General features: G+C 52.5%; 1 protein-coding gene across 1 annotated transcript in view; it reads left to right on the top strand.

Moving 5' to 3' along the window:
- Dlgap1 (DLG associated protein 1) overlaps nt 1-19,925 on the top strand; it is a 300,841-nt gene that overhangs the window by 202,853 nt on the left and 78,063 nt on the right. Inside the window, exons 5-6 of the mRNA XM_012515706.2 lie at nt 383-412; nt 544-601. Coding sequence (XP_012371160.1) covers nt 383-412; nt 544-601 — 88 coding nt within the window. The remainder of the gene's footprint in view (nt 1-382; nt 413-543; nt 602-19,925) is intronic.

Here is a 19,925-nt window from a genome sequence, read left to right as displayed (position 1 = left end):
CAGGACCTCGTCTCAAAATAAAGGTGGAAATTGGAAAAGGACTACGGGTCGCTCAGGCAGGGGCCCAGGTTCAGTCTTAGTGCGGCCCCAAGCAACAAGTATATAGGGAAACAGTCGCCCAACCGAACAGGGCCTCTCAATCATCCAATCACTCGGATCCCTTACTTTAAGAAAACATTTTCCTGACGGTTTAGGTGGGAAATTAAGACACCATGAGGTTCAACCCAGGACAAAAGAATGACCTCACCCCTGAAGCTGATGGCGGTGAGGTCCTGCAAACACCAGTGCCTCCCGCCGAGGCGTGCACGTGTGTTCTGGGACGCCTGACAAAAGCCTCTGGACTCACAATATAACTTTCTGCCGCTTTCTGTTTCTATTCAAGGTGTCATTAAACTGAGCTCGGCTGTGGAAGGTAGGTTCTGCCGCCCGAGGCGGTGCCGTCCCGCTTCACGGCTGCCTGCGTGGCCTGTGGCTGCCGAGCTTCCGTGGCCCGTGTCCGTCCGACGCATCCGTGTGCTGCTGTCTCTGTGTATTGTGCCGCAGCCCCCGCACAGGCCCTGCGGCCTCCTGTGCCTCTCTGGCCTCAGGCCCATGACATCGGGTGACATCTGGAGCTTCCGCTCCGCCCAGCAAGGCCGAGTCCACTGCCCCCAGCTGCAGACTCTGCCCCCAGACCGAGGTCACCCACGAGGTGCCTGCAGTCTTCCTAGGAGGGAGCCGGGGTTCGTTCCCAGCTCTCCTTGGGAGTTCCACCGCACCCCGGGAGCGGCTGCCCCCCGTGGTGACACTCAGGAGCCCCAGGAGAAGGCAGAGGGCCCTAGAGCAAGCACCAGACTGGCAACTCCGCAGGGTGCCCTCCCAAGGGACCCAAGGTGGCTAATGCATCTCGGGGCTGACGTGAAGACTGGCGACTCCTGGCTGGGCTTCCCTGTCCTCAAGCAGGGACGCTGAGGTCGCTGTTGTTTCGTGAGCTTCTGTGTTCGCTGGGTTCTCGTTTGTGGTGTGCATCAGAGGTGTCATGCTCAGTCGGGCCGCTTGGAGGGGCTGCAGCTCGGGGAAGTTGGAATGGAGGGGCTCGCGCGGGGGGGAGGGACCCCCCAGCTGAGGCGGATCAGAGGGGCCGGGAGCCCCTGTGGATCCTCGACCCAGGCACATTCCGCCTGACACCCAAGGCCTGAGGCAGCTCTGGAACAGGAGGCCGGGAGGGAGGGAGGAGCTCAGCCGTGTAGTGCAGGCCCTGCCAGTGGGGGCCAGGTTCCAACACCCAACATTGCAACGAGGAAGGAAAGAAAAATCTAGGTGCAGTGGCATGGCACACGCCTGGGATCCCGGCACTCTGGGAGGCTGAAGCAGGAGGATCACAAGATTGAGCCCTGCCCGGCAATGACAATTTAAGAAGTCCCTGCTTCAAAATAAAAAAGGTCTGGGGATGCCACCCATAGGAGGCCCTGGATTCAACCCTCAGTGAAGTAGAACAGGAAAAGGCTTCACTGAAGGGGTTCAGGGTGGACAGTGGGTGACATGTGTCCAAGCCTGGCCCTCTGCCAGGCAGAGCAGACATTCAGATTCAGTAAGGCTTGGTGGCGCACACCTGTGACACCAGCACTCAGGAGGCTGAGGTAGGAGGGTCATCGTGAGTTTGAGGCCAGCCTGGACTACATAGAGAGATCCTGTCTCCAAAAAACCAAAACCAAAACAATGAAGAAAACACAACAAATGTTTTTAAAGGAGACAGCCAGAAGATTATCAGATAATGTGTAAACTATTGTGATCATTCTGCTTGAGGGTCCTACAGGGCAGAGGGGGCTCTGTCTGGACCCCCAGTTAGGCTCTCCAGGGAAGCACAGGAGTTGAGGGGTCAGGAGAGCAGGAAGCTAGAGGGTGCTAGGGCCTACGCATCCTTCCGAGCCCTGGGCCAGACACAGTGGCCGTGTGGCATCTGCAGGCCACATGCTGGCCAAGGGCCGTGCGAGCTTGGTGCTGGGGCTTTGCTGCTGTTTGGGGAGGGCCGGGTGGCCATGCACTCGAATGTGCATGTGTGTGCGTGCGTGCACACTGTGCATGCCCTGGGGAGTGTGTGTGTGACATTCTGGGCCACAGGACCTGAGCCCGGAGGCCCTGTCCCTTCCACCTGGGACCTAAGCGGCTTCACCCAGCTGGCCCTGCTGGGAGCGCCATCACCCGGGCAGAACCCACAGCCCAGACAGCTTTTTCCCCTCCTCTGAGAATGGCTCTTCTGAACTATCTGAGAACTGAAACTAGCGCTGTACTGGTAGGTAGGCCTTTTTCTTCCCTTTTTAAGGAAAAGAATAAGAAAAGCAACTGTAGGAGTCATAAGACCAAAGTCAACCAAGACGTCACGTGCTATTTTCTACCAAGAATTTTGTCGTGTAACTTGTTCTCTCCTTTGCTAAAGCAGGGGTTCCCACCTCAGCACAGGGTAGCTTTGTGTAGGCATAAAGAAAAAGCATTTTTATTTATTTTTTTTTAATCATTTTTAGATCACATTAGTGTTAGGGTTAAAAGTGGAATGCCGTTAGCCAGGCCTAGAATGCCAGCACTCAGGAAGCTGAGACAGGACTGTCAGTGCAAGTTCGAGGCCAGCCTAAGCTACACAGTGAGACCCTGTCTCAAAGTGCCAAAATAAACAAACAAATAAAAAAGTAAAACACTTGGCAAGCATGAGGTCATGAGTTTGATTCCCAGCACAAAAAAAAAAAAAAGTAGAATGGCCTTTGAAAGATTTAGAGATTAAACTCAAACAGGTGGGCCAGGGAAATAGCTCAGTAGAATAAGCGCTTGCCTGGCAAGCACAAAGGCCTGAGTTCAATCCCCAGTTCCACAAAAATAAATAAATAAATGAACAAACTCAAACAGAAACACTCATATGTGCTTTACTTTGTACGCAAAGAAAAATATTTATCAGAGGAAACAATCAAATTTGAAAGAAGTGACTGCAAAGTTCTATCCTTCACACAGGTGGCTTCTCACCTCTGGTTGTAGGTGGGTAGTCCCGCATTCTGAGAGCCCCGGGGTGACAGAAACAGGCACACAGCACCAAAGGGGTCAGGAGGTAGCTGGAGCCACTGCCCAGGAACCCATGGCTGGAATTCAAGAATGGAATCTTCTTGCTCTCCAAGAGGATTTCTCTCCTGCAACTGGAGCTGGGGTGTCAGGGAGGGATTCATCCTTCCTCGAGCAGGGCCAGAGCTCCTGTCCCACAAGGTCCCAGCCACCAGAGCTTCCCTGTACCCTGCAAACAGCTGTTTCTTCTCAGGAGGGAGGGTTGAGCCCACCAGACCTCTGTATCCACCCAGTGGAGTGAGGTGCTCAGACACAAAGAGTGGAAGCAGTGCGAGGGAGTGGGGGGCTGGGGCTGGTACTGGACAACACCATGGATGACCAGCTGTTTGTGGTGAGACCCCTGGAAGGAGAGCTGTGGGTGATGGGTAAGGCTGGATCAAAGCCCCAAGGTCACCAGATTCTTTTGAAAGCCCACATAGGACATAGTTTGCCTCCTTGGGGAAGGTCCCCTGGAGCTCCAGCTCTCAGGAGGCTTGTCATGAATGCAAGGCCAGCCTGGGCTATGTGTCGAGACCCTGTCTCAGAAAACCAAAACGCAGGAGCCCCTGTGAGGGTGCCGGGAGGTGACTTGGTTCTCCCGCAGTCCCTCACCTGTGGGGGCTGTCCCATGTCTCACTTCATGGGCACGCCCCACCCACCCACCCAAGGAGACACCTCTGCTTTCTCATCACCGCGTGCTGCTGAGATAGTTTCACAGTCCTCCGCGGAGCGGGGGAGGATGACTGTCACAAGGAAGGCTGTACTTGCTGCAGCCTCACAGCCTCGAAGCCACTCAGTGCAGAGGCTTCCCCAAGAACCAAGGAAGTGTGGACGCTGTGGCAGCAAGTGCTGTGTCCTGGTTACTGTCCTCATTGCTGAGACAAAATTCCTGGCACTCAAAATTAGAGAGGGGAGGGTTATTTAGCTCACACTTTGAAGACAGTCCAGTCTGTAATTGGCTGGCTCCAAGGCAGGACGGCACACGACAAAAGGGCAACAGTTCACAATGGGGGTAAAACAAAAAAGCAACAAGACAGTGGAGGAGCAAGCCTTTTCCCTCCATTATACTGCGTGCGGGCTACCCACCCTAGGGCAGGTGTAGCGCTCACACCCTCAGCCCCACACTAGACCATTAACCAATCACAACTCTAGATTCAGCCACCGAAAAGCCCACCCCATAACTGCGTGAGGCTTTGGGGGAACATCCAGACACAAGCCATGACATTCCACCCCACTCCCCAATTCATGGACAGCTCTTAATACAAAAGCATCTAGTCCATCTCTAAGAGTGGCCAACACCCTCATAGTTCCAGCATTCCTTAAGACTCCAGGTCCCAAGTCTCCTCCAAGATGTAAGGCAGACTCTTACACGGTAAGCCCCTGAACAAAAGAAAAGAAAGTTAAACGCCTCTAACATTCACCAGCGCAAGAGAACCATTGCCATTCCAAGGTTCCACACGGGGAAGTCGAAGGAACAGGATCAAAGCAAGTCCAAGTCCAGCAGGGCAAGCGTCAAGTCCCATGGTTCCACATGCAGCACCCACAGCGATCCATCGGCAGCAAGCTGCGATCTCCTACAGCGATCCATCGATCCATCGGCAGCAAGCTGCGATCTCCTACGGGGCTGCTGGCTCCGCCCCTGCAGCACTTCTGTGGCTGCAGCTCCCAGGCCTCCTCCACCCCTTCTCAGCAATCAGCAATCAAGAGCTCCTCAGCTCTGTCTTTGGGATCTACAGCTTTATGGGTGCTTCCTTTCTGGCCAAACTCGCAAGGTTTGCACTGGGCTCCTTGTTCTTGATTCTCAAGACAGATCTGACTAAGAGCCCCCAACAGTAGCCACACCTCCACCTCAGCATTCCACTGCCTTGAGATTTCCTCTAGAACATTACCCACTGCAATGCCCTGAACCTGAGTTCTCGGCAAAGTCCCTGGACATGAGAGAAATAAAGATAAGCACTTTGCCAAGCCATAGCACACGTCATCTGGAGTCTAACAGCCAGTGCAGTCCTTCTTCCCAGCAGAAACTTCCCAAGCCTGGTCTATACCAGCAGGATTTCTATCAGCCTTCTGGTCTTTTGAGCTCCGACCAGAATCTTCCATATAGAACAGCCTAAAGCATCCCAGCCTGGTTTTTTCAGCTTACATTTACAAACCTTTCCAATTTTTTTCCACACATCATTCCCAAACGCTCTTGAACCACATGGTCAGGAATAGTCACAGCCACCCTACTCTTGGGACCAAAGTCTGTCTTCATTACTTTTCTCTTGTTGTCGAGACAAAGTACCTGACACCCGAAGTTAAAGGAGTTAAGGCTTATTTAGCTCACAGCTTATAGAGGTTTCAAGCCATAATTAGTTGGCTCCAAGTCATGGTGGCACACGACAGAGGGCAGGAGTTCAGGGCAGCACAAAATAGCAAAGCGCCAGGGAGGAGCAGCACTAGGGAGAGAAGCAGGCCTCTCTCCTTTTCTTACCCTGCATCCCGGCTATCCACCCCAGGGCGGGGGTAGCGCTCACACCCATAATCCTAGCATTGGATCAAGAATTAAGCACAAACCCTAAACTCCGCCCGCCCCCCCAGTGACTGCATAAGGCTTTGCGGGGGACACCTAGACACAAACCCTAAATACCACGCAAGGGTAGCACTTATACCCCCAAACCTGGCACTAAGTAATGAACCATTCAAAAGCTCTAGATTCAGTCACCTCTGAGAAGCCCATCCCCCGTGACCACATGCTGCTTCAGAGGGGCATCTAACAAGCTCCAACTCCAGCATGGTGAATTCCCAGGACAGGGCCCTCCTGGGATGGCAGAAAAAGCGTCCGAGACCTAGAGACAAGAACATGGGCCAGAAGAACCAGGGAAGACTCACCTGTTTGCAGCCTGCTCAGGACCAGCCGCCCTGACCTAGAGCGCCACAGCCCTGCCACACCCGTTCCTTGGGGCTTTTGGTCTCTCCCATTCCTCCCTCCACCGCTCTGCCCGGAGCAGCCCGCAGGAGCTGCTGGCCAGGGAGTTTCAGGAAGGAGCTGCCCTGGCTGCTCTCCCTAAACGGGGCACGCAGGGCAGCCTCAAACGCTGCACAAGAGCTGCATGGGGCACAGGAACCGCTCAGGACACACACACACACACACACACACACACCCCTTCTTCCTGCTGTCCCTGTCTGGTGACCTCCCTGCAGCACCCTCTGTCCAGTATCCGGAGAACTACAGGCAACACCAGGCTCTCCAGGCTCTGCTGCAGCCACATGTGATGTGTCACCCAGGCAGAACCAGCCTGAGCCCTGGCTTGGCTGACACCTCTGTGGAGGGCACCTCTGCCCAATTTGGGGTGCTCAAATGGGCTCTTAAGGCTGGTACCACCAAGTGCCCCCCAAAGACGGATGCATTGAAACTAGTGGTGGTGGTCGCCTTTGAAGCAGAGTCTCACTGTGTAGTTCAGGCTAGTACATAACTCACTACGTATCCCAGGCTGGCCTCAGACCTGCAATAATCCTCCTGCCTCAGTCTCCCTCAGCCTCTTTCCTGATCCTGCCATTTGTCACCAGTCATCAGAAATTTGAAGAAATAGCCAGGTGTAGCGGTGCACATATGTAATCTCATCGCTCGGAGAGGCTGAGGCAGGAGGATCTCAAGTTTGAATTAACCTAGGTAACTAAACAAGACCCTGTCTCAAAATTTTAAAAGGGCTGGGACATAGTTCAGTGTGAGGGACCATGAAAGGGGAGATGGGGGGGGGGGGCAAGGCAGCTCTTAACACTGTGACCAAAGACGGACACTCACCAGTGCCAGAGTCACTCAGCAGCGCTGCTTGCCAGGAAGATCTAAGACTCAGCCACTCAATCATGGCAGAATCCATGACTAGTGAAGGAAGGAAGGAAATAAAGGTTTCAGCACTTAAAAAGTAAAACAGAAGAAAGCAACAGGACAAGGTGGGGCACGCCTGCGATCCCAGCACTCAGGTGGCTGAGGCAGGAGGATCCCCTCAAGTTGGAGGCCAGCCTGGGCTACACAGTGAGTCACTGTCTCAAAATAAGAAGGAAATGTTGTATAAGGAGAACTAAGAGGAATGCAGGGCAGCTATCGAGGAGCAACCTGTCATAGATCTGTGAACCTTCGTCACCCAGGCTAGTAAGATCTGTGCCAGGTAAGTGGCCACAGCTCCAGCAGCAACTTCAGCTGGGCCAGAAGACAGGAGCGCACCTCCCCTCCCAACCTCCCATCAGGAATCCAGGCTCTAAGGGAGAGTCGCAAACTTTGCGTGAGGGTTTCTTTTCTTGTCCCTTTATTGGTTATGCATGTAAGTTGCCACCACTTGAGCAGTCTGCTGGAAAGTTCCAGCACAACAGCCAGCTCTCCCGAGCTGCAGACAAGAGCTTTAGGAATAGTCTGACGGATGCTGAGGCAAGCTTGTTAAAGCTGCATCTAAATCTACGAAACGGCCTTCGCACTTCCGATCTAAAGCGGTAGCCCCACAGGCGTTCACCATGGAAGCAGCATCCTCGGGGAGCGATGAAACCCCACACCCCTAAAGTTGACGGGAAAGCCCGCTTTGTGTAGACGCTTGTGCGCGGTGTGTTCAGCCAGGCTACTGGGCCCTTCTGGGCTGTGTGCAGTATTCTTTGAAACTGTAAGAAATAACAACTTTCATTCCCTTTGAAGCCTCTGTAAGCCACTGTTATTTTTTGTGTTCTTTTGTTTCCTGAGACAGGGTCCCACTATGCAGTTCAGGCTGGCCTTGAACTCACTCTGCACCCCAGGCTGGCTTCAAACCAAGGTACGCTCCTCCCGAGTGCTGGTATTACAAGTGTGTGCCTCCACACCCTGCCCAATAGTGGCCTTCTCAAACAAACTCTTAAATTGCGTTTGGAACACACATACCAGAATAAGCTCTGGAAGGGTGGAACGTTCTAAACTCTGCACTCCCGGGTCCAAATCCCAGGCTGTGCTTCTCGACTGGGCTGTAGCTCCGGTCTCAGGCACTTGCCTGGCATGCATGGAGCCCCGGGTTCAAGTCCCAGCACCATAAAAACTGGATAAATAAAATAGATGAGTGATTCTGGAAAATATGCTATTCCACCTGTAAAGGGGGTTAGAGCAACTTCGCTCTCCAGATGGCTAAAAGGCTTAAATATGATGTCACAATGATGGGGAATCTAGTAAACCTTAGCTCATAAACCTCTCTCCTCTCTCCCTCTCTCCCACCTCCTCTCTCCTGCTCTACACACACACACACACACACACACACACACACACCTTGTTACAGCGTCCCAAACTTTAAATCCTCCTTCTCTCTCAGCCTCTCAAGCAGATGGGTTTGCTTGCACGCTCTGATTCATCTGGCTGAAAACCCAATAAAAGGGAGGAGGGGTGCGCAGCATGGGGCTCAAGCTCCTGGGCACGGGGCTGTCCCCACCCTTCTGAGAAAGGATCTCGACAACTCCTCCTGGCTGGGCTACATGGAGACATCTCCAGACACTCTTCCTGCCTGCACCTCCCAGCCACACCAAGCTGGAAAAAAATTTGTTTTGTTTCTGGGGTGAAGACAGAACCGTAACGGTTTCACAAAAGCTAGACAAACACTTCACCAGTGCGCTACCTCCCCAGCCCTTCCAGGGCTTTTCAAAGGGCAAAATCAGCTGGGCGTGCTGGTACATGACTGTAACCAGCACTGAGGAGGCCGAGGCAGGGGGGTCATCACGAGTTCAAGGCCACCCTGGCCTACATAGCAAGTCCAGGCCAGCTTAAACTATAAGGCAAGTTCAAAAAAAGAGCAAAATCATATGTGAAGGAACATAGCCCAGAACAAAGGTGGCCTCCTCTGCTGAATAAACCACACCTACTTCTTATTCTTTTCTATTATTTTTTTATTTATTTAAAAAGGCTTTGGCACCGGGGAGGTAGCTCAGTGGTCTAAGCGCCTGCCTGGCAAGCGCCACAGATCTGAGTTCAATCTCCAGTACTGGGGCCGGGGAGATGGCTCAGTAGAATAAGTGCTTGCCTGGCAAGCACAAGGGCCTAGTTCAATCCCCAGTCCCCCCCTCACCTCAAAAATAAATAAATAAATAAATAAAAAACTCCAGTACTGCATGCTGTCCCAGGCACACCGGGCCAGCCTAAAACCAGGCATGGTGGTGCACAGCCGTAACCCTACCACTGGGACAGGAGGATCACTGAGAGTCTTAACTGCATAATAAGACTATGTATCCAATAAATTTTTAAAATTTTTTTAAAAAGGCCTTAGGAGCAAGAATATAGTAAAAATCATTGAAAAAAACTAAAAGGCATGGAGACATATTCAAATATAGACTGCGCACATAAATGACACTTTCTTCGGTCTTTCTGTGGGGTCCCAGGTGGGTGCTGAGGTCTAATAATTGAGGGTCCGGCAGCTGCTTGCCCAGGCTGGCCCAGTCTGCCTGGTACATCAGCCACTGTGTGAGGGAGACCCGGCTCTGGGGTACCACGGACTCAGGGTGGGAGAGTGAGAACTGGGGCTGCCTTTGGAGACCAGCAAGCACTTGGGCATGGGGTCGCCGCTATCTCTGGCTGCACTCTGGGATCGGGGCAGATTTCTGTAAGAGGTGGCAGCAGGTTGGTGATGACCACTGTCTGCACACCTACGCCTTGAGGACCTTCTCCAGGGGTGCAGGTTGCAGGCTTGGGGCTCTGGAAAGAGAGGCCAGCAGGCAAGGCCACGACCTCCATGGCCAAGGGGCTGTCTGAGGCCACTTATAAGGGCCCACGACAGGCTGACTCAGGCCCAGACCTCCTGAATCTCTCCTGCAGAGCTCCCTCTTCCACACCCAGAGGATCTCTACCTCCCTTCGTCTGCTGGAGCTGCCCTTCTCAGTCTAGGTCTGAGCTCTTGGAACAGCCTGGTGACTGTGACCTTGATTTTGTCAGCTTCAGCAAAGATCTGCTGCAGGCTCTGGGAGCTGCAGGAGCACTGCCTCTGGAAGGGGGTCCCCTGGGGAGCCCCTGAGTGTCATTCAGCTGGGGTGCTGGGGATCTGGTCATGGGGCACCTGTACTGCATACAGGATGCCACCACAGTCATCCCCCTCCTTCTTACTAAACATGTCCTAGGGGAATCCAGCATCAGAGTTTTCTGGAAAACCTTTCTGCTCAGGCTGTGGGCCACCAGGGGCCCCCTGGAATCCCTCCTTGATGGCATCAGTGAGCAGCTCTGGCCTGTGGATGACAAACTGGATGCTCTTGCCGGCTTCCAGGATCTGACGCAGCCTGGTGACCCTGGGGCCACGGAGCTGGCACTCAGGGAGGCCAGCAGTACTGCCGCAATGAAGAGCTCCTCTGTGCATCAGCAATTCAGAGTGTGTAGCGCACCTGCATGGGCGTCAGTGTACCTCCTGCCGCAGAGCAGCTCCACCTGCTCCGGAAGCAGCCAGGCCTTGTAGCCAGCTGTCCTACCAGCCAAGTGTTTCCACCGTGCAAGGGCAGGTGGCTGGGCAGTGGGTCCGTCACCCCTTCAGAGGCTGCCAAGGGGCCTGGGACTGTGACCTGGAAGATGTTCAAGTCCTCGGGCTCGATTTCGACTGGCCACAGTTCCCTACAGGCTTCAATGACACTGCCCTCGTATGGCCCAGCAGGCCCCGCCAGGTCGCAGACAGTGGCCCTGGAGACCTCTGTGGAGGCGTTGTGGGATGGGCTGGCTAGCACCAGCCACCGAGGCTTTTTCAGAGCCGTGTTCCACATGACACTCCACACAGCAAACATCCTTACCAATCAGGCGGAGGCAGTGCCAGTCCTCCAGGAACACTCTCAGCTTGGTGCCCCGGAAGTGCAGGAGTGCTTAAATGGATGTTGTCTGGGTCTCCCCAGCCTCCAGCTGGCAGGTGAGCTTCCTGTGGGGGTCGAAGACCTTGAGGCTCAGGCCCAGGAGGAGCAGGATCTGCACACACTCCCTCAGGGTGCTGATGTCATGTCCCTGATGATCGTGGCCCATTTCTCCAGCTTGAAGCGAGGGCTGCATGACAAGGCAGACCAGGCCCTGGAGGAGGCAGTGGCCATGGAGCTGGGTCCTCAGGGGACACTATGAGCAGCAGGGAGGCACTGTCCAGCTCCACCAGGGTCCAGCAGTGGTGCCTGCCGTCATCCAGTGGCCCTGAGCTCTCAGCACAGCCACAGCTGTACTCAAGGTTGCCGCATCGTCGTCCTGTAGACATGGGCTCGGCCAATGAACACGCAGGGTTTGTGGGGCTCGTGCCTCTTTTTGGAGTTGGTTTCCAGGTCTTCCTGTCTGGAACAAAGAACTGCATGATAAGAATGAAAAAACAGTGACAAAGTTTACTGGAAAAAGTAAAAGTGAAGAATGAGGCAAAAACTTTGTCTACAGAGCAAGCTGAGTAAAAGGAAAAACTAGCTCTTCTTGGGGTGTCTTTTTTTTTTTTTTTCTTTTTGAAACAAGGTCTCACGATGTAGTTCAAGCTGAACTTGAACTCTCGTTGTAGCCCAGGCTGGCCTTGAACTTGCTGAGATCTTCTTGCTTCGGCCTCCTGAGTGTTCAGATTACAGGTGTGCACCACACTTGACTTGGTGCGTCATTTCAGTGTCTGAATCTCCAGGAAACCAGTGAGAACTTCTAGATCCAAGTCCTGAGAATCAGTGCTGGGATCCACACCTCAGGACGGTACCAGGCCCAGAAATCCTATTGAAAACTTGCCAAGTTCTCCTGAGAAGTCCGAGTGCAGGCCTCTGAGAACTGTTCTGCAGCATGTTGTGGGATCTCGTTCACACAGAGCCCACCCAGCTCCCCAGCAGCTCCACCACACCCTAATCTCCTGCTGCACTCCAGGCCCTCCGGTGCCCACCCCCCACCCCTGCTCCCAGGGCAAATGCGCAGTACTGGCCCTACCTAGGCTCACCTAAGAAACCTTCAACACCTCCTACACCTCTGAGCCATCTGAGCTGTGCTCCGGGGAGGACCTCAGGGCAAGAACCAGACTCCTATCTAAAGGACAGGACTTCCCTACTCTCCAGGTTCTGCCTTCTCTGTTCTCGGAGCACAGGGCTCACTTGGGAAGCACTGAAATCCCTTGGTGAGCCTTTGCCTCTGTCCTCCTCATTGCAGCTCCTGACAAATACCCATAATCATGAACAGAGCAATATGCATGATACGCACATTTTCACACCAGATCGAACAGGACGCCTTAACCCCTGCCCATCAGACAGCCAAGCGACTCTGAGGGAGGTCTATTCCATCACACTTCAGGCTTGTTTCTAGGATAAATTTAGCTGCCCTAGGAAGCTAAATGAAGCATGAACTAGTCTAAAAGTGCAGTTGAGCCAGGCATGGTGGCACACACTCATAAGCCCAGCTCCATAGGCTGGGAAGAGAGGAGCTTGACAAGTCCAAAGCCAGCCCGCTCTGCACTGAGAGACCCTGCCTCAAAAAAAGCAACCACAAAAGTGTGCATCAGCTGATAGTTACTAGAAAGAACAGATGCAACAAGATACACAAATGAATAAGAATTTAAAGATGGACTTCAAGTGGCCACCCAGACGCAGATGTGGCGAGTGCAGGAGTCTGTCCGCACAATGGTCATCCAAAGGATCCAGCCGAAGGCCCAGAGCTCAGCATAAGGCCGTATCAGGAGGCCGAAGGGTCTGTCGGGGAAGCCCCAAGACAGCGACCAAGGTGGATGCAGACTGGAGCTCCTCCGGAGAAAACAGAAGCCATCCTTCCTCATCTCCCCTCAATACCACTCTGGCGGTGAACCACCCTAGCGTGGGTCTTCCATACCCAGAACTTTGCTGAGACAACCTAGTTGGTGTTGTGGGTTCATAATCAATATAGGAATCCAAGTAGCCAATTAAAATTTGAAGATTTTATTAGCTGAGCTCTGTGACTGTCAAGATGGACCCCTGTTTCAGAGTCTAAGTGAAGCGGTCCTGACCAGAAGACATGGTATGTATATAAAGAGAATATGCACTATATCTTGCTTGTGGAGCAGTTAGATTAAGGGGCTGGGGAGATGGCTCAGCAGAATAAGCGCTTCGCTGGCAAGCACAAGGGCCTGAGTTTGATCTCCAGTTCCGCCAGAAAAACAAACAAACAAAAAAAAAAAATATTAGCACCCATCCTGCCTGCCAAACAGATTTTTTTTTCCTGCTATACATCTGGCTACTTTTTTTCTGTCATCATTTAGGGTCAGAACTTTCTCTGGGTATATTTCCTTCATATGGTAGGCCTGTTTTTACTACTCTGGGGTCAGCTAAAGTTTCCCATGGCAATACCTGTGCTAAAAGTCTGGGTTTAGGCCATCACAGTTGGGGGTTGCTTACTCAAGTCGACACGACCAACCCTAACAAAGTATAACTGAAAGAGAAATGAAGGGAGCCATGCACCGCGTAGGCTCCAGACCTACACAAGGTTAGGGCGCAGGCTCTGAGCTGATCTCTTCGGAAGATGACTGTAAGGGCTGATGGGAACTGTGGTGAATGTTTGAAAGCAAAGTATTTCACACCCTCAGAATTTGCTCCCTTGCTTCCAAAGTACCCATCCTGTCCTCATGGCTGCCTTCTAAGCAGGGCTGGGTGCTCTTTTCTGAGGACCTCCAGGGCTTGAGATCAAGAGAGCCTTGAGTGCTGCTGCCCACGCTGCCCAGCAGAAAGGCGGGCTTGGAGAAACATGACGCCTGTCTTTGCATGCCTTGATCACGGGATCCGGCTCCTCGCTTCTCCCCACAGTCACAGTGACCATGAAAAGGAAGTGTTGTGAATCCATTCAGGATATCAAGGCCAGGACAGCTCAGCTAAAGACACTCAGGAGGGCGGTCTCCAGGACTGCTTGAGAAAGTGGCAAGGATGATGGCACGAGTATGTTAGAAGAAAGGGGAGGCCTGGGAGGGGCTTGTTGGCAATGGCCTTCTGCTGCTCTAAGGTCTTCGGAAATGGAAACAGTCACCGTCTTCTCCTGTCACAGTGATCCTCCTGCCTCAGCCTCTCCAGTGAGGGGATTGCAGGTATGCCCTGCTGCTGTGGCTCACATCTAGATGCCTGCCCCCAGCCTCATGTGGTCATAGGAGGGGCTTCTCAGGAGTGGGTGGATCTAGAGTGTGTGACGCTGGGATTATGGGTGTGATGCTTGAATTAAGGGTGTGGTGCTGGGTTTTAGCCCCAATCTCCTAAACAAATGAGTGGCAAATGGCTTGAGAGAAAGAGAGGGGGAGAGAGGGACAGACAGACACAGATAGACACAGACAGTCAGAAACAGAGACAGAGAGACAGAGAGCAACAAGGAGAAAAGTGGCATGATTGTAGGGCTCTCGGAAGGTCGGAGCCCTCTGTGGAATTCAGCATTCCCGGGGGGTTGACACAAGGAACTTCTCTGGGCAGTCTGTATTTATTTGGTTTTCAAGCAAAGGCGGGGGATACTGAGGCAAGTGTAGGAGCTGAGCAGGAGTCAGCTCAAAGACTTGGTCAAGTAGTAAATTTTGTCAATTAAGAGAACTGTCTTATCTCTAAGGCTGGCAGCTTTATTGCTCTGGAAGAGGAGGTGTCAGCAGCCCGTGTCCTTGGCTGCCTGGACTGTGGCTATCTTGACTTCAGAGCACCCGGCATATGCTCTTCGCCAACACACAGAGGTCCCTGTGTTCAGCAGCTTAACTCTGTACAGTGTGGTCTCCAACACAGGGCTGTGCTAAAACCGTCAGTGGGCTAATCCCGTATTGCACACGTGGTCTTGACACTCCCAGAAGCTGCCTGTGAGGACCTGAGGCTCTGGGGTGCATCTAGACACGAGCCATGCTGCTGAGCTAGTCCGCGCCACTCAGATATCGGCAGCTTAGAAAGGTCCCCAGAGATGCCAAGCCCTGTGTTAGGGGAGGCACGGCTGCACGTGCTCACCTTTCTTACAAATATCTGCAATCTAACGAGTTCTCAGGGGTCGTGGACATGGGGGACTTGGACCGGTGACCAAACCAGGAAGGTGCCTCTGCCTGGGGGCATCTGCAATTCAGCGTGATTGTGAATTTAGGCTCTGGTGCTCTCCCACGTAGGAAGAGGCAGACATGAAAGCCCAGAGCCTGGCCTAATGGGAAAATCCCATCCCATGTGGCCGCACCCTGCACAACCCCCTAAGAAACTATGCCTTACCGTGGGTAACAGGTGGCCAGGAGACAATCACCCCATACGACTCACCTCCCAACTCTGGCCACAAAACAACAACAAAACCTCACGATGCCAAGGGGAGGCTTGTCTGCTCCTGAGCAATTGCAACCAAGCCTGATCCCCATTCACTTTCTCAGCCCAAATTCATGTCTCCCGCATGGTGCCTGGGCCTACAGGACCTGAATGACTTGTGTGTGTGTGTGTGTGTGTGTGTGTGTGTGTGTGTGTGTGTGTGGTACTGGGAACTGAACTCAAGACCCTGTGCTTGCCAGGCAAGCACTTACTCTACAGAGCTATTTTCCCCGGGCCCCTGTATGGCCTTTTTAATAATAATCACCTACAGAAAGTGGAATGCTGGCGTAGGCCAGAAATAACTTTCCAAAATAAGTCCTCAAGGAAAGTTATCTGTTCACCGTCAAAAAAGCAAAGCATACAGGGTAACAAAGCCCCACGAAAGAGAAAAACAGTGCCACAGAGTAGCCGTTGGCTTAGGGGCCCCAGGCAGGCACCCATGCTATGCACAAGCAGAAGGTAAACTTCAGAAGCTTTGCTGGAAATGCGAAATTACTTTTTTTAAATGATGAAAATATGTGGTAGAGGAACGCATGATGGAAATCTTTAAAAATTAAAATGGAAAAATTCGGCGAAAAATAAACTGAAAGGAAAGTTAAATAATTAGAAGGTGATGAGAAATTATTATTCAAATGTCAATAAAAATGACCAAGCTATTAAAAATGACAGAGATGTTAAGATACGTAGGTGGTAGAGCGGAAATCAGTATCCCTAAGAGATGAGAGAGACAGCGCTTATCGGAAGTGATCGGACACCAGGCCACATTCAGGAAGCTCAAAGACCCCAAACAGAGAGAGCTGTTATAAGACTGGAGACATGGCAGTGCTGTTCAAAGGGCTGCAGGGGGACGGAGCGCTCAGGGAGCCCCAGGCGGACGGCAGCGGAGCCCGCAGAGCCGCTCCGCTCCGCAGTGTGTGAGGCAAGTAACCGCACGCAGGCAAGCGTTCAGATGCTGACAATGTTCGTGAGAAAAAGGTGAAATGCAGACTTAGAGAAAGACTGCGGGCCACCACTAAGGAAGGTAGACGCTGTGGGGTCCCTGAGGGCTCGTCCACGCGTTCCCAAGGGTTTGAGCGCAGCACCTCCATTCCCACCGCCATCTCCACACGGCGGCGACGCTGAGGGCGGTGGGACCTTAAGAGGCGGGGCCTGGCGGGAGCAGAGTAGGTCACTGGGCCGCTGGGTGGGGTGGGGTTGTGGTGGCTGGCCGTGACCCTGTCAGTTCCCACAAGCACAGGCTGGCACACAGAGAGCCGCCCTGGCCCTTACCCTCCTGGTGTCTCCGCCCACTGCGTGATCTTCCCTTCTACACATAGCCAGGTCCAGCTTCTGCCACGAGGTTGGCACCTTGCCAATAAGACGCGCCACCCACGAGAACGGGGAGCCGCATGGGCCTCTTGCTTTGTGAAGATCAGCAAGTGTGCAGAAAGTGCACAGAGCCAGGAGAGTGGCAAGTGTAGGAGAGAATAAATGGGTCTTCCTAGTGCTGAAGCATAATGCAATCTGGAGATTTTTCTTTTTTTTTTTTTTTTTTTTTTTTGGCAGAACCAGGGATTGAACTCAGGGCCCTCAGCTTGCCAGGCAAGCGCTTATTCCACTGAGCCATCTCCCCGGCCACCAAATTATTATTTTTTTTTAATGACCAGGGATGTAGGTTAGTCCAATGGCCCTGGGTTCAATCCTCAGTATCGCACACACATACATACACACACATACATACATACATACATACATACATACAATCCAACAAACGTAATGAAGCTATATTGCTTGGGATGCATGAAGAAACAGCAAAACTGTTTTTTAAACTCAGGGAAACAGCAGGGGCAAGCGTCAGTACAGAGGTCACTCGTGGGCTGTGAGTGCTGTCCTGAGATGCAGGTGAAGCTTGGCATCCCGGTCACACGAGCCCCTGGGCTGACCAGGCTGGAGGAGGGAAGGTTTCGCGGGCTCATGGTTCCCGCGGGGGCCGGCGATGGCTGCTGCCCTGGGACTGTGTGATGGCCAGGAGGGCTGGAAGCAGAGTGGGACGAGAAGAGACTGAGGTCTCCTTCCCAGTTGGAGACATGCAGTAGGGCCTTCAGGGGGCTCCACCCAAGGGACCCCTGGGTGTCGTCAACAGCATGCTAGAGCTGAGCCTGGAGGGTGCATGCAGAAGGCGCATCCTGTAACTATCCTTGAAAAGCACCGTGAGCCACATGTGGTGGCACCAGCCAGGTCCCCTAAGCCACCTAGCAAGACCCAAGCTCTAAATAAGAAAGTGAAACGCGCTGGAAATGTAGCTCAATGTGAAGACCCTGGCTCCATCCCCAGTACAAGAAGGGGGAAAAGGTGTCACAGCGAGGAATGCTGTCCTAGTCCCTTTCTGGTACAGTGACCTCTGAGAGGGCCTGGACTTGAACATGGAATCCTCCTGCCTCAGCCTAAATGCTGCGATTCCAGGTATATGCCACCACACCCTGATTGATTGATTGATTGATTGATTGATTGCGTGGCAATGGGGATTGAACCCAGGCCCTTCACATTGAGCTCCATCCCCAGTCTTTTTAAATTATTTTTCAACTGGAGATAGTCTGGCTAAGTCAATGATGCCAAAATGGGGTTAACACTCACAATCTTCCTGCCTCAGCCTCCTGGAGTGCTGGGACTACAGGTAGGCACTACCACCCCAGCTCCCCACTTCATTTAAGCATCAAATCCAGGGTCTCACAGGGCTGAGCTCACGTTCTGCCTCCGAGCCTCACTACAAGCCCTAGGAGCTGGTTTTAATGGCTTTAGTTTCAGTTTTATCATAAAAAACATTCCGAAAGTGGCTGGTGGTGAGCCCAATTACTGAGTTCCGCTGCCTTGACCTAGGGTTATGGTTTGGTTAGGTTAGGCTTAGGGGTAGGGGTAGGGGTAGGCGAAGGGATAGGGGTAGGGTTGAGTTAGGGTTCAGGTTAGGGTACTCTGTACTTCACAGTGTGGGTGCCCTTAATTCTCCCAACCTGTGCATTTCCTGCTCCTCTCTGTCCTTCCCAAGCACCAGCGCTGCTGGTGGTGCCACCACCCTCAGGCATGTCCCCCTTGGATTTTCATCATAGTTTTTTCAGAGGTGACTGTATCTAGAGTGTGTGGTGCTGAGGTCCAGGGTGTGTGGCCAGTACCTCAGTGCACTGAGTGATCCGGCGTGCCTCCTCTAGGACTAAGGATGTGAAGGCCATGCCCGCCCTGTGGCAGGTAGCTGCATTCAGTGCCCAGACAGAAAGGGACTTGCCTGTCCACTTGCTGCTTTGCTGCCTCTTGGCCACCATGAACTGGCTCCCTGTTGGTGTTTTTGCTTCCTTCTTCATGAAGTTGCCTTTGCCACGCCACCCTGCCTCGGAACCAGCCAAAGAGGGACTGAAACCTCTATAAACTGTCAGCTAAATAAACCTCTCCTCCTTTAACTTTGGGTGTTGGGCATTTGTCTCAGCAACAAGAGAAAAGTAAGTCAAGGCAGGCCTGGAAGCCATGAGGTCCCTCTGCCCCTCCCTCCCGAGTGCTGGGATTCCAAGTGTGCACTACCGCAGCACCCAGCTTACTCATTCACTTTAATACTATCAAATCATTAACTCTACTTACGCATCTTTTCAAAAAAAGGTCTTTCTCTCTCCCACAAGCTAAATCTGTCTGGAATCAGTTAAAATCTGCTTATCTTTGCTGTCATGATTGGTACCTAGATGTCCCCCAAGGCTTCATGCGGTTTTAGATGCAGCTTTTTCAGAGGTGCCTGAGTCTGGAGTGGGTGACAGATGCAGGGTGCAGTGCTGGCATTAAGGGTGGGTGACTGCTGGACTAGTCCACTGCTTGGTTGGCACTGCTCTAATCCCAGTGGCATGGACCCAGGGACAGGGAGAGGCTCGTCCCTGCCCCCTTCTTGCTTTTGCTGTCTTGTGAGCGCCACGAGCTGCTCCTCCACCACGTTACCCCGCCTTGGAGCCAGCCGATTACGGACTGAGCCCTCCCTAAACTGTGAGCCTAATAAGCCTTCCCGCCCTCACCCTTGGGCAGCGGGCTTTTCATCTCCGCCAGCAGTAAACTAATTAGACTTTTACCTTTGTATGTGGAAAACAGTTCTTTTTTAGTGCAATTATTTGGATCAAATAAGACAAGCATTCAGGATTCGGCTGGGAGGGAAGGGGCAGTGTATGATTACAGCTGCTATTGCACATAGTCACGTAGTTGCTTTCAAAGCCTTCCTTTCCTGTGTAGCCGAATGGACAGCTTGTGCAAATGTTGTAAGCACACTGTGGTTTCCCAGGAGTCCTCACTCAGCTCAATTATCAATCAAAGGCCAACTCAGTTTATGGTGCGCTGGGAAAGAATTTTGTTTTGGAAATAGTACTCATTCATCTCCCAAAAAGTAACAATTTCTGGCAGGGTGTGTTGGCACACACCTGGAATCCCAGCACTCAGGAGGCTGAGGTAGAAAGATCACAAGCTCGAGACCAGCCCGGACCACATAGTGAGGCCCTATCTCCAAGGATAAAAAAAAAAAAAAAAGAAAGGTAACAGTCATTAACATTAGGCTGTGGTGCTAATTATACTTAATGTATGTCAGTTGCTTTGTAATTTGCAAAGAAATTTACCTGAAAAGTGCTCGCACTGGCTAGCTCTAGGGTGCTCCCAGGAGCAGC

This window comes from Octodon degus, unplaced genomic scaffold (assembly GCF_000260255.1).
Source record: "Octodon degus isolate 3935 unplaced genomic scaffold, OctDeg1.0 scaffold00075, whole genome shotgun sequence".
Taxonomy (NCBI): Eukaryota; Metazoa; Chordata; class Mammalia; order Rodentia; family Octodontidae; genus Octodon; species Octodon degus.
This window is presented reverse-complemented; position numbering and strand designations above follow the sequence as displayed.